At 37.3% G+C, this 14,691-nt stretch overlaps 1 protein-coding gene across 1 annotated transcript in view; it reads left to right on the top strand.

Annotated features, from left to right (window-relative positions):
• The first annotated feature begins 10,712 nt into the window (after positions 1-10,712).
• The window catches only part of LOC135223135 (H/ACA ribonucleoprotein complex non-core subunit NAF1-like), a 7,785-nt gene continuing 3,806 nt past the window's right edge, over positions 10,713-14,691 (top strand). Inside the window, exons 1-2 of the mRNA XM_064261639.1 lie at positions 10,713-10,865; positions 11,000-11,384. Of these exons, the coding sequence (XP_064117709.1) occupies positions 10,713-10,865; positions 11,000-11,384 (538 nt within the window). The remainder of the gene's footprint in view (positions 10,866-10,999; positions 11,385-14,691) is intronic.

Below are 14,691 nucleotides of genomic sequence, written 5' to 3'. Positions count from 1 at the left end.
ACTCTCTCTTTCTCTCTCTAACAATCACTGTCTATTTCCCTCTTTCTTCTCACTAATACCAACTCTCTCTCTCTCTCTCTCTCTTTCTTGTCCCTAACTCTCTCTCACTTCCTCTCCCTCTCATTCTCTCTCTGTCAAACCCCTTCTCAAACTCCACCCTCTTTTATGTCATTGGTTTACCCTGTAGTATTCTTTTCCAAATGATAAGTCACAAAAAGTATGATAATTTCGTAAAGTAACTAAGTCTAGGGTATAACCTGCCCAGTTTCACGGCAGAACCAGCTCCGTTTTAGGGAATCACTTCTCAACCCCACCCCCTTCAGAGCAGGGAAGGTATGATGAAACCCCATTATAAAATCACTCGCGTATTCGAATGCAATGTTGTGCCAAAATATCAAAGCTATCGGTGAAGAACTTTCGGAGATTTAAGATTTTGAACAAACGAACATTTACATTTTTATTTATATAGGTTTTATTATTATTGTAGTAGTAGTTTTATAATTATTATTATAATAATAATTATTATTATTATTATTATTGCTTCTACCAGATGACCTGCAATATACGCATAAATATTCACCTTTTGTAAAAAAGGGATACATGTACATTACAGGAAATAATATGATGATGGAATTTATATTAGCAGTCGTATGCTCTTTAATGCTATGATGTCTAAACCTTACACGTAATAACTAGATATGTTTATTCACATATAAATGTCAAAGGCAAAATTTATTATGAAAGGGAAAAAATAAAATAAAGGATGGCACTTCAACACCCTGAATGTCTTATTGACTTAAGGCGCTTGATAAAGTGGGAGAGTTTTTAATTTTAAGAAGGGGTTCTAACGTTGCTCTATTAACAGAAACTGCTTGCATATTGGATTATCAAAGGAGCCAGGTTATAAGGGGGCTGAAAGCCTAACGTATTTAGTATATCCACCGATGAATATTCATATGTCTCAACACATAATTATAACAAACTCAACAATTTTGTTTTATCTTCCCCAAGAGAAAGAAAGCGATCTGCCAAAGATTTTAAAGGATATCTTAGACGACTAATTGCTATGGAGACATAACCCTTCGAATCCAATATCCTCTCAAGATATGAAATGCTAAACTCATTATCGGATCACCCTTCAAAGGACATGCGTCGTATCTCCCCAAATTATTTTCCCCTTCTATCTTACATTTTCCTGCTAACAACCTTCGACACATTATGCATGATACAACTCTCCATAAAGAGGAGCGTCTGACGTGTCCGCGGGCATGATTGAGCTTAAAGGGTTATGTAAGGGGACTTATCCTATGTAGAGAAGTGGAGAACACGCTAATGGAAGCATGGCAAGGAAGTCATTATTATTATTATTATTATTATTATTATTATTATTATTATTATTATTATTATTATTATTCAGAAGATGAAAAACCGATCCACATAGAACAAGCTTCCAAAGAATACGGTGTTCATTAGGAAGAAGACGAGGTAAAGGGAAATACAGAAAGATGAGACTCCACTTATTAAAAAAGAAAAAAAGACTACATTAATATTACAAAAGATAAAATTGTATCAATATGCAATGAGAATAGTATTAAGGTAGTAATGTATTGCACCTTCGCTTAAACTTCAGAAATTCCAATTGCACGACTTCCTTTGGGAGGCTGTTACACAATCCAACAGTGTGAGGAATAAAGCGCCTCAGGAACTGAGAAGTTCGATAAAGACGCACATTTACTGCATTCTGGTGCTGCTGTTTAGTGAATCTGGTTGTTCTTCGTAGATAAATGGGATCAGGGATCAACTGTGAATGTGAAAGATCTCTGTTGAAGTACAACTTTTGAAAAGTGACAAAACAAGACACCATCCGTCGATGGTCCAAGTCATAGCTACTACTATTTAAGAAACAGAAACCTACCACCATGAGCCCCTATACCTAAGAGATAAATCTCTGACAGAAACCGGCATCCACAACACAGAACAGTATTCTAGTAAAGGGAGTACAAATGACCTAAAACAGGCTGCATTAATTTTACCACTGTTATGAATATATGAGGCCTTACGAACCATGCCTAACTTCCGTGCGGCATTTGCTGAAAATTTCATTAGATGCTTCTCAAAAGTTTGATGTGAGTCAAAGGTTACACCTAGAATAGTTAAAGCTTCAGACTCATTCAGCACAGTTCCATCCACCTGAAGGAATGGTGTACGAGATCTGCTAATCAATAGAGTTTTCGTTTTACTGGAGTTCAGCCTCATAATCCACCGACTACACCATTCCTGATCCCAGTTCACGTTCCGATTGAAGTCGAGGGCAGAATCATTTCTCAAAAGTGGAGCCTACTACACCCACAAGTGTTACATTCTCGGCATACCGAACAATCTCGTTTGCCATACAAACAACCATGTCACTTCTATACACTAAAAATAAGTGGACCAAGAACACTGCTCTGTGGAACTCCAGACACAATAGGTCTTGGTTCACTAAAGACCTGGTTCACAGCAAGTCGCTGCTGCTTACCTGTCAGGAAATCTTAAAGTAAACCTAAAACGTATCTACCCACTCCAAGATTCTGAAGTTTATAAATAAGTGCCATGTGATTTACTAAACTGAAAGCAAAACTAATATCTATCTGAGTACTCAAAACCCTTTTCAAGGTTCTTTGGCAAATGGCATGTCAAGTCTACAAGAGCATCACAGGAACCTAGTAGCTTCCTATTTGCATAATGAATATTAGTTAATAATCCTTTAGATCCAACATATTTATATAGTGGCTTGAAAATAAGTTTTTAAGCAACTTTGGAGAGCGCAGGGAGAATAGTTACAGCCGTTTTGGAACAGGCACTGTATTACTGAGCTTGCGATCATCAGCAAAAGATACTACGTCGACATAAAAATTTATAGAATCTACTAAACTTGGGAGACAACACGCTAGGAACTTTTTTTTTTTTAAACAAAAGAAAGAAACCATCAGTGTCTTTTCCACATAAGCTATCAAGATTATCAAGAGCTTTCTTAACATCCGGGAGCAAAATGCATATTTTGTAAGAAGAGGTTCAGGATAACAAGTATCAGCGAGAGGGACATCCTTAGCTTATTGCTTAGTTTCAAAAGCTTGATGAAGTAAATCAGCCTTTTAACTACGGCCAGTAACGAATCTACCATCATCTGTTCGTAGTGGTGGAATGGAAGACGAGACTGGCCCAAAGATGGATGATGGCAATTTGGTCCACCACAGATGAGGCTCAGTAATTCCTTCTAGTTTCCTCTTCAAGGAATTATTGTCATCAAGGCAGAGCACATGTAAAGATATAATGTGGTATGAAGGATCTTCATTATTCCTTTTATTTTTCTAAATACGCACAACTGTTCCAAAGCCAAAGAATATAAAATAATCAAGTTAAAATCATTTATTATTTACCTGTAATGACTCGACGTGTAAAATATGTCTTATTTAGCTAATCACCCTTTTTAAATTCCTATCTACTTCATACATTTTAGATTTTATAAATTTTCTAATTATCTTATTAATTACATTAATTCAAAGACAGAATATTACCTGTAACCTATAAATCAAACTGAATCAAAATTTAATGTTTCATGAATATCTGTCGAAAAAAAACACAGGGAAAATATTATGTAATGTCAGTCAGCACCAGCATGAGGAGAGAGAGAGAGAGAGAGAGAGAGAGAGAGAGAGAGAGAGAGAGAGAAACCTTTTTTAAAAATTCTCTTAAAAGAAAGAAATGTACATATTTCAATCACTAGAGTAATGGGTCCAATAGAATATGTTATCAAATCCCAAAGAACTGAAATTTCCACGAGTGTGTCTCTGAAAATATTCTTTATCCATTTCTTTCTATTCCGTTAATTGTTTCTAATGCGCAGAATTGGTTCAGAGACGAAGAATAAAAAATAGTCTAAAATCATTTACTGTTCACCTGTAATGATTGGATATGTGAACCATTAGATGTCTTAATTATCCTATCGACCACATTCAATTTACATCTATTTTCATAACACGTTAAATCTTATCGATTTTCTCAATACCATATTAGCTCAAAGACACAACTGACATCCTATTACTGATCAATATATCAATCTTACTGAATTTAATAATATTCGAAAAAAACCGTACGGAAAATGACACGAGATATAAGCATCATCCAAATTATGACAAATGAGCTTAAAATGGATAAATTTACCAAGCAGTGAATTTTTTTTTATGAAACACATTGAAGCAAGACATGTAAAGATGCCATAGGTTCGAGAAATGGGTCTCTACAGAATATAAGGGATCAAATAAAGAATCATGAAAATTCAACGTATGTGGCGTAAAAAAAATATTCCCTATCTGTATATCTCTCACCACACGTAAGTCATGTATTAGACTCGTGCAAATCAAAGATAAAGAACGAATGTCATGAGTATAAGGCCCTTACGATTCCTATTACTCAAATTACCCAATTAGAATGCCATTCGTTCGGTCCATTTACGATCATGGGGAAAGGTAATAGAGAATTGCTTAAATAAATATCCCTCTATCGGTAATGTATCAGAGGCAATGTATTGCATGACATTTATTCATGGTATGTCTTTAAAGCGAGTCATGAGAACAGAGAAGTGCTCTCCTGGGGCAGAATAATAATAAAGTAATGATATACAATACATCTTGGGAAAACGAAATCAGAGAACTACGTGTTTACGTGTGCCTAAGCAGAGGTTTACATCACAACAGATACACGTGTATGTATTATGTATATATATATATATAGATATATAATATATATATATATATTATATATATATATATATATATATATATATGTATATATATATATATATATATATATATATATATATTATTATATATATATATGTATGTTATATAATAATATATATATATATATATCATAGATATCCTCATATATATATATATATATACATATATATATATATATATATATATATATATATATATATATATATATATGAATGAATGAATGAATTTTATCACATCACCATGATTATATACAAGTATTAAGCTACAAATGACGTTTAATATCCAATTCACTCTACCTCGGAAATATATTTTCATATATGTTAAACGAAGGTGAATTTTTTAGTTGATAAGAAGTTCGTCGTCTCATGGGCTTCATGTACGAAACACAAAATTCCCATGTATAAGTTGAAGCCTTTTGGCCTTATGGGTTAAGGCGTCAACTGTATGTCGTGAGTTCTTCTGCTGCGTGGTTCGAGCCCATGAGACGACGAACTTCTTACCAACAAAAAAAATTCCCCTTCGGTTAACATATATGAAAATATATTATATCCGAGGTAGAGCGAATTGAAGTATATATATATATATATATATATATATATATATATATATATATATATATATATATATGTACCTTGCTTTTAATTTAATTCTAAACATCTTTCCACACAATAAAACACGAAATCTGATCTTGAACTGCTTTTACCAGGCAAGAGCACCGCATAAAAGAAATTTAAATCCTTTTCCAATTTTTGCTATGTACTTTGTCAGTCATTTTTGCTATTACCTGTAAATTAGTTCACTTGCAGGTGCGCATATTTAGCACAACAATGTGAGGAAGGGAGGAGCGACTTGTCGATTTATAACGAACTGTACAAAAACTATCTAACTTTCTGTACAAATTCTAACCCGATTAAGTGCAATACCTTTTTCTTTCGAAAACAAATACAGAAGATTTCTTTCAAGTCTGGAGCGATAAATTTGGCTAATGGGAACTTCCTATTATTACGTATATTTATAATATAAACCTGTAACATTTTTCTAGGAAAAAAAAAAAAAAAAGGATTGCGAACGCAACATATCGTTACTTTGACGCTAAAGTGTCGGATAAGCATTTTTCCAATTAGTTCATAAATTGCGTGATTTTCGCATTAACTTCTTTTTTCATCAAACTATCAAGTCATTCTTTGTTTACCATCCAGGACGTGCGGTGAGAGAGACATAATTGATACTAAGCTAAAACTGGAAATCAGTGATAAAATGAGTCCATGCAGATAATAAATTTTAAAAATTTATGTTCGACACTCCCCCCTGCCCTCGCCCCCCTCGCATAAGGGACTATTCGACACGTGTAAAAAAAAAAAAAAAAAAAAGAGAGAGAGAGACAGTTTGCTGCATGTGTCCAAAATAGCATCTATCAGTCAGTAATTAGGAATTTTTAGCAATCTTTATGATAATTTTTATCTGTTACAAGTATTTACTTTTGCTAAGCTTCAGACAAAATGGCCAATTTGTCAAAATTGAATAAGGCATTCCTTAGGAATGGTGAGGATGAACTTAAGCATATCAGACACTAACAGTCACACATGTCTGAGAAAAATATAACTAATTGATTTACATTTCCTTGTGGAAAATATAAGTACGTTTGCAAATATTTAACTGAACGCAGAATATCCCCCAACCGAACAATTTTCTGCTATATTCCCCAAAGGGAAAGAGGTTTACCTGCCAAAGAATTACAACGATATCTGCAATATGAAAAACAAAACCACACAGAATATAATTTTCACATCATCGTTAGGATGAAATACACTCTCTCTCTCTCTCTCTCTCTCTCTCTCTCTCTCTCTCTCTCTCTCTCTCTCTCTCTCCTCCTCATTAAAGAGAAATAGGAGTGTGGAATTTTTATAACGAGTGCGCATAATATTATGAATCTTTTTATGCTTTGAACACACACTCCATTTCATGTGTTACATTATTATTATTATTATTATTATTATTATTATTATTATTATTATTTCTTTACCTCTAGGAGAAAACCTATACAAAAATACAAAACTTAACACCAGAAACGAAGGGATACATAGTATATTGCAGGACCGCTTGTACGATTAGCCGCCTTATATTCTTCACCGCAGCGATAACTAAACCTTACATGTAGTAACTACGGATTTTTATTCACATTTCAATGCCAAAGGTATATTTTATTATGAAATGTAAAAAATTGAAAGACGAAGCACACTTCATTTGTTGTTGACTCAAGGTACTGGAATTATTGCTCTCTGGCCACGCCAAAGAGCAATTCCTTCCTATGATCTTGGAAAGAAGAGGAGGAGGAAATATTTATTAAACGGTATCATAAACCAACCAGAAAATATACGAAATATGAAAAATCAAATTTATTTATTTATCATAAAGCTATCCGGGAGGAGGAGAGTATTTTCTATTCTTATTTATACAACTTTGTGTATTTAGAAGTCCCTTATTTATTTATCTAAATATTATTTCTTTATTTACTTATTGCTGTAGCTGGGTGAAAAAACGTCAGGATTGTAATAGATAGAATATAGAAATTAGGCCCAAGTCCTAGTGCGGGGACCTATCAGGTCATTCAGCGCTGAAACGAAAATTGACAGTAAAAAGGTTGAAAGATAACAGGAGGAAAACCTATCAGTTTTCACAATGAATAAATTGTTAGTAGAGTGTGGAAAGTAAGGCGGAAGAAACATAATATGACGAAGGCACTGTAAGTGGAATGAAAGTGGATGCAGCTATGTATGGGTCGCAGGGACACTGCAAAGAACCTTATGTAATTGCCTACACTGACGGCACTACCCCCACTACGGAGAAATAAATGACAAGATTCTTCTACCCACGTTTTTTATATGTGGGAAATCAGTTTGTCCACAAAATACTATATTATCATCCTTTCTATCTCTCTACTGCCAAGCTATTGGGTAATATACCATCCTCCCATTTTCTTTACTATTAAACCTTTCGTTTCTTGTATTCTCCAGTCCTGGACAAGTTCCCATATCGACGAGTCTGTGGTCTTTATTACATTACCCTCATCGAGAATGCGTTATGGGGATTTCATTATTGAAATGGAGCAAAAATTGCCTACCTAAAAATAAAGCTTGATATTTTGGTTGATTTCATGTTTCTCTTTATTGAACGAAAAACATCCCATTTGAAACATCAACATCATTGAGATGAAGTCTCTCTCTCTCTCTCTCTCTCTCTCTCTCTCTCTCACATTATCATTATCATTAAAACGACATTGGGAGTACACTTTTTATATCGGGAGTACACAATGTCATTATCGTTTTAATTCATTGTTCACACTCTCCTTGAGTTACATCATCATCACCATTACCGTAATAAACTTTTTTTTTTTATCACAGTCCTCCAATTCGACTGGGTGGTATTTATAGTGTGGGGTTCCGGGTTGCATCCTGCCTCCTTAGGAATCCATCACTTTTCTTACTATGTGCGCCGTTTCTAGGATCACACTCTTCTGCATGAGTCCTGGAGCTATTTCAACCTCTAGTTTTTCCAGATTCCTCTTCAGGGATCTTGGGATCGTGCCTAGGGTTCCTATGATTATGAGTACAATTTCCACTGGCATATCCCATATCCTTCTTATTTCTGTTTTCAAGTTTTGATACTTATCATTTATTCCCTTTCTTTCCCTTAACTCTGGTGTCTCATGGTATTGCGACATCAATGAGTGATACTCTTCTTGATTTTGTCACTCAACGTCACGTCTGGTCTATTTGTTCGTATCACCCTATCTGTTCTGACAACATAGTCCCAGAGTATCTTTCCCTGATCGTTTTCTATACACTCCTTTAGGCTGGTGCTAGTACCACTTATTACTGCAAGGTTGCTGGTGTTGCTTGCACAGGCTCCAGTGGAGGGCGTTTTGCCACTGAATCATGCCTCTTTTTGTACTGGCTCTGTGCAAGTGCCGGACATTCGCTTGCTATGTGGTTTATGGTTTCATTTTTCGTATTGCACTTCCTACATATGGGAGAGATGTTATTTCCATCTATCGGTCTTTGGATATATCTGGTTCTTAGGGCCTGATTCTATGCCGCCGTTATTATTCCTTAGTTTCCTTCTTGAGCTCTCCCCTTTGTAGCCATTGCCATGTTTGTACCAGTCCTCTGTTCTGTTTGTCATTCTCCTGTCTCTGTATATTTCTGGGTCTTCGTCTACTTTTATTAGTCCTTCTTCCCATGCACACTTTAGCCACTCGTCTTCACTGGTTTTCAGATATTTGCCCCAGTGCTCTGATCTCGATGTTGACACAGTCCTCTATACTTAGTAGTTCTTTCCTTCCTCCATGGGGCGGATGTGTTCCACTTCCGCCCCATGGAGGAAGGAAAGAGAGTGTCCCTCATTATTTACTACAAGAATCGGGTGCCGTACGAAAGACTCCTGATGAAGAACAACGTCGTCTAACGATACGTATGCCCCGCCCAAGGATGCCCTGGGATTTACATCGGCATCACGACGATGCGCCTGTCAAAGAGGTTTATTTCCTGCCACGCCCAGGAGGGCGCCATTAGGCAGCACGCCCTTGTAGTACACCACAGAAACATCACAAGAGACGACATCGTCAGGAATATTAAGATCATCGGGAGAGCACCTGACCCACGACGTCTGCGTCTCCTAGAAGCGCTGCTCATCCTCGAAGAAAAGCCTCCCCTTAATACCACCCAAGAAGTACTAGCGTGCATGAAACGAACACCGGACATGAGAATAATACCAGGAGTGACGTCACTCAGGTAGAAGCCAATCAAGAGGCTCCCGGTGATACCCCCCACCTGAAAGTCTGCAAGACTCGTCAACGCCCGCCGTATGAGTCACCTTCCCGGGAACCATGAAAACCCGTCCTGCCGTAGAGGTGCTCTGACCGTAACTCAAGAGCTCGCAACACCACGATAAAAGGAGATGGACTCGCCACTTTACGGGCTGCTCTGTGAGCAAGAGCCCGTGCTGGCACAAGGCCAGCTTAATCTTAAACAACAACAACACTGGAATTCAACGTTACACGTTACGTCATCCTTGCGCTATACTATTGGTCATTAAATAATCACTAGAGGCTTAATTAGCCGAATTTACGTCAATGGCAGAGAAGCCGTCCGCGTCTCCTGATCCCCAGCATGTGGACCCGCCCTCTCCCGACGACCAAGGCTTTCAGAAAGTCCAAAAGAAAAGGAAAAAAGCCCTTATGAGTGTCATCAACCTCCCATTTTCCTCGACTGCTGCACCATCTACCACGACCTCTGCACCACCTACCAAGGCACTTCCCAAATTCAGGACAATTTCCCTGCAAGATCAAACATCCTATGCAGCTGTATTAGCACTTGAGAAGAAATATCCCACGGCAAAACTTCAAGCCCGACCAAATCTCAAACGGGAATTTATTATTACCCCGAAAGATGAACAGTCTGCAGAACTCTTAAAAAATGGATTCCTCATGTCTTCTCTTGGACCCAGCAGCAAAGTTATCAAAGGCAAAGTACGTCATTTTGGACCGAATTTTGGAAGTGCCAGGAATAATGACTGCTTCACGTTGCACCGTGAAGAACAAAGATGGAACAGAGGAGCAAACTTTAAAAGTTGAGGCCACTTTCAAGGGCGAAATCCCAGACTTCATCAGCCTTGGGATCCTTGGTACTTACAAGACCGAAGCCTTCATTCCTGAACCTCTTAGGTGTTTCAAGTGCCAGAGGTTTGGGCATCACAGAAGAGAGTGCACAGCCCAGCATGTCTGCGGTATTTGTAGCCTAAAGCATGAGACAGACATTTGCCTTGCCAAATTTAAAGCAAAAGGGCCACACTGTTGCCCGATGCCCAAACTGCCACCCAGTCACATCATGCATGGTTTAAGGGTGCCCTGTCAGACCGGAAAAAATCTGGAGGATGAAGGGCATCTCCCCACCGCCAGCAAGACATCGAGAACGACAACCATCGCCCATGAGACGACCACCAGGTGAACCACGTATTGATCCAAGAACAAATCGACCACCTCCACCACAAACTCTTCAACCCTCCCCTGCAGAACACCCAAACCTCGTCATTATATCCCAACCCCTCATCCTTTCCTTCCCTCCAACCTCCAAATTCCCAAACCCCCTTCCCCCTTTCCAACCCCCCCGACACCTAAGGTTATTCCCTCAACCCCTCAGTCAATTCCCCCAACCCCTCAGGTTATACCTCCAGCCTTTGCACCGCCGACAACGCCGATTCCTGCTCGTGTTGAAGCAGGAACACAGACGGAAGAAACCACGGTCGAAGAAATGATTACAGAAGGACCTACATACAGTGAAACAACAACCCAGACCGAGGAAAAGCCAGTAACTTCCGTTCCACAGGCCGAAGCAGCAACGCAAACAAAGCAAGTAAAAACCGATAACATCTTCGACACAGGAACCTATGACAAAACCAAGCTCCTGATGACAATTGAGGAATTTAGAGCATTCCTGCACAGAACTCTCTACGACAATGGTCATTATAGTAATAGGAAAGAGCTATCCAAGATCATCGATGAAGCCGTAAACATGGAGGTTTCGCTCCCAGATGAACTCCTCACAAGTAAATATCGTAAGTGAAATATGGTACTTGAACTCCATAGCGTTATGTGCTTTTTTTTTCCGTTTTTCTACAACTATAAAATTTTTCGATTTCCTTACTGGCCATCTCTGACTCGCCAGGACTCGCTACTATCGATCTTATCTCCTACTAATGGGTACCTTAGGGTTTTAAAGGGGTTTGTAACCTTGCCTGTTCACCTTTCCTTTCTTTTTTCAAATCATACCATCTCACATGCATAACCATAGAATCATAAATAAAGGCTCACCTCATATCCTTAAAAATCACCTTTTCCACATCCAAAAAATTCAATGACCTACGGGCTGCTCTGTGAGCAAGAGCCCGTGCTGCATAAAGCCAGCTTAATCAACAACAACAAACACAACAACACTGGAATTCAGTCCCTCAGCAGTTATCGCTTGATAATGTCCTGTCGATCAGGAGGAATCGTCGCGTTAGAGAGAGAGAGAGAGAGAGAGAGAGAGAGAGAGAGAGAGAGAGAATTGTATAAGCAATAATAAATCAAATGACTCAACCGAATTTTACCATGCCCTTTGGTGCCGTTACTCGCCAGTCTAAGCAACAACGAGAAAGCCGTCATCAGAAAGATAGAGAAGACTCTTTATAAGATTAATAGTGCTGAAGCAGCAGTCTTATTATTATTATTATTATATTATTATTATTATTATATTATTATTATTATTATTATTCTCAAGAGTCCACAATAATAAAAAAAATTTAAGAGTTTGTATAACTTAAAAACACTTTATAAAGCTATCGAATTTTTCCCTGGGTTATCTTCAGTCCAAATGCTTTTTGGACTAAAGATGTACCCAGGGAAGGGTTCGAACGCTTTATAAAGTGTCTTTAAATTATACAAGAACTCTTAAAATTTTTTATCATTGCGGACTCCTTAGAACATTAGATATACTCTCGTGATAGAGTTTTTTTCCCAATTATTATTATTATTAATTAATTAGTTATTTTGTTATTATTATTAATTATTATTATTATTATTATTTATTATTAATTAATTACTACTACTACTATTGTCTACTACTCTACTTACTACTACTATTATTACTAGTCTGGTTAAATGGAAAAGAAAGAAAAGAAAAAGCTCCTTTCTCTATCCAACCATCACTGTCTCTTCCCCCCCATCTTTCTCACTATTACAAACTCTCTCTCTCTCTCTCTCTCTCTCTCTCCTCCCAAGCAACCGTTCTTCTCTGCCTGTCTGTCTGTCAGTCTGTCTCTCTCTCACTCACTTTTTCCATCTTTCTCGTACCTAACACCCCTTCTACTCTCTCTTCCTCTCCCTCTCGCTCCTTTCTCTTACTCTCTCTTTCTCTCTCCAACAATCACTGTCTATTTCCCTCTTTCTTCTCACTAATACCAACTCTCTCTCTCTCTCTCTCTCTCTCTCTCTCTCTCTCTCTCTCTCTGTCAAACCCCTTCTCAAACTCCACACTCTTTGATGTCATTGGTTTGCCCTATATATTCTTTTCCAAATGATAAGTCACAAAAAGTATGATAAATTCTTAAAGTAAATAAGTCTAGGGTATAACCAGCCCCGTTTCACGGCAGAACCAGCTCCGTTTCAGGGAATCACTTCAAACCCCAAAAACCCCAAAAAAAAAAAAAATCGGGAAAAAGCGTGGGAGGTAAAAAATGAAATGAAACCCCAAATTAAAAATAAAAAGTCGGAAGCCGTGGAGTAAATGAATGAAAAAAAAAACCCCAATTATAAAAAAATTTCACTCGCGTATTCGACTGCAATATTGCTTCAAAATTTCAAAGAAATCGGTGAAAGAACTTTCGGAGATTTAAGATTTTGAACAAACGAACATTTACATTTTTATTTATAGGTTAGGTTATTAGTATTATTATTATTATTATTATTATTATTATTATTATTATTATTATTATTATTATTATTATTATTGCTTCTACCAGATGACCTGCAATATACGCATAAATATTCACCTTTTTGTAACAAGGGGATACAGTTTACATTACAGGAAATAATATGATGATGGAATTTATATTAGCAGTCGTATGTTCTTTAATGCTATGATGTCTAAACCTTACACGTAATAACTAGATATGTTTATTCATATATAAATGTCAAAGGCAAAATTTATTATGAAAGGTAAAAAAATGAAACAAAAAGATGGCACTTCAACACCCTTGATGCTTTATTGACTTAAGGCGCTTGATAAAGTGGGAGAGTTTTTAATTTTAAGAAGGGGTTCTAACGTTGCTCTATTAACAGAAACTGCTCGCATATTGGATTATCAAAGGAGCAGGTTATAAGGGGCTGAAAGCCTAACGTATTTAGTATATGCACCGATGAATATTCATATGTCTCAACACATATTTATAACAAACTCAACAATTTTGTTTTATCTTCCCCAAGAGAAAGACCGCGATCTGCCAAATATTTTAAAGGATATCTTAGCAAGACGACGACTACTTGCTATGGAGACATAACCCCTCGAATCCAATATCCACTGAAGAGATGAAATGCTAAACTCATTATCGGATCACCCTTCAAAGGACAGCGTCGTATCTCCCCCAAATTATTTTCCCCTTCTATCTTACATTTTCCTGCTAACAACCATCGACACATATGCATGATACAACTCTCCATAAAGAAGAGCGTCTGACGTGTCCGCGGACATGATTGAGCTTAAAGGGTTATGTAAAGGGACTTATCCTATGTAGAGAAGTGGAGAACACGCTAATGGCAAAGTGTTTCCGTAGGGGGTTTTACCGATGGCCATGTTTTATCCTCTGGTTCGCAACGCGTTCACTACAGGGTCACTATTTTATTTATTTATTTAATTTTTTTTACCATCTCAGAATGTAAATATAAAACCCGATTTGCCTTATTCCTTCCCTGTGACTTGTTTTCTTTGGGTGATTCTCTCTAGAATAGAACATATAGATTACACCCAATGCAAAGTGTTGGGACCTATTAGGTCATTCACAGCTGAAACGTAAAATTAACCGTAAAAAGTTAGGAGAGGGTGGAAAGTAAGATGGGAGAAAGAGAATATAAACGGAGTTACAGTAAAAGGAATAAAAGGGGCCAGGGACGAAGGGACGCCCCTACAAAGAAATCTCAAGTATTGAATGTGTGCAGGTTTATCACTAGGTTCAAAAGGCGCTCAGAAAGTCATCTGAAGATTTCAGTAATCCTACTTGTGTAAACTGTGAAATTCATTAGTTTTCATGACAAGCGCGAATTTACTGCAGGTTCATTTCTTTTATTAACCCTCCTCTTTTAAAAACAGTTTCTTGAGAT

Source organism: Macrobrachium nipponense, chromosome 8 (assembly GCF_015104395.2).
Source record: "Macrobrachium nipponense isolate FS-2020 chromosome 8, ASM1510439v2, whole genome shotgun sequence".
NCBI classification, from domain to species: domain Eukaryota; kingdom Metazoa; phylum Arthropoda; class Malacostraca; order Decapoda; family Palaemonidae; genus Macrobrachium; species Macrobrachium nipponense.
This window is presented reverse-complemented; position numbering and strand designations above follow the sequence as displayed.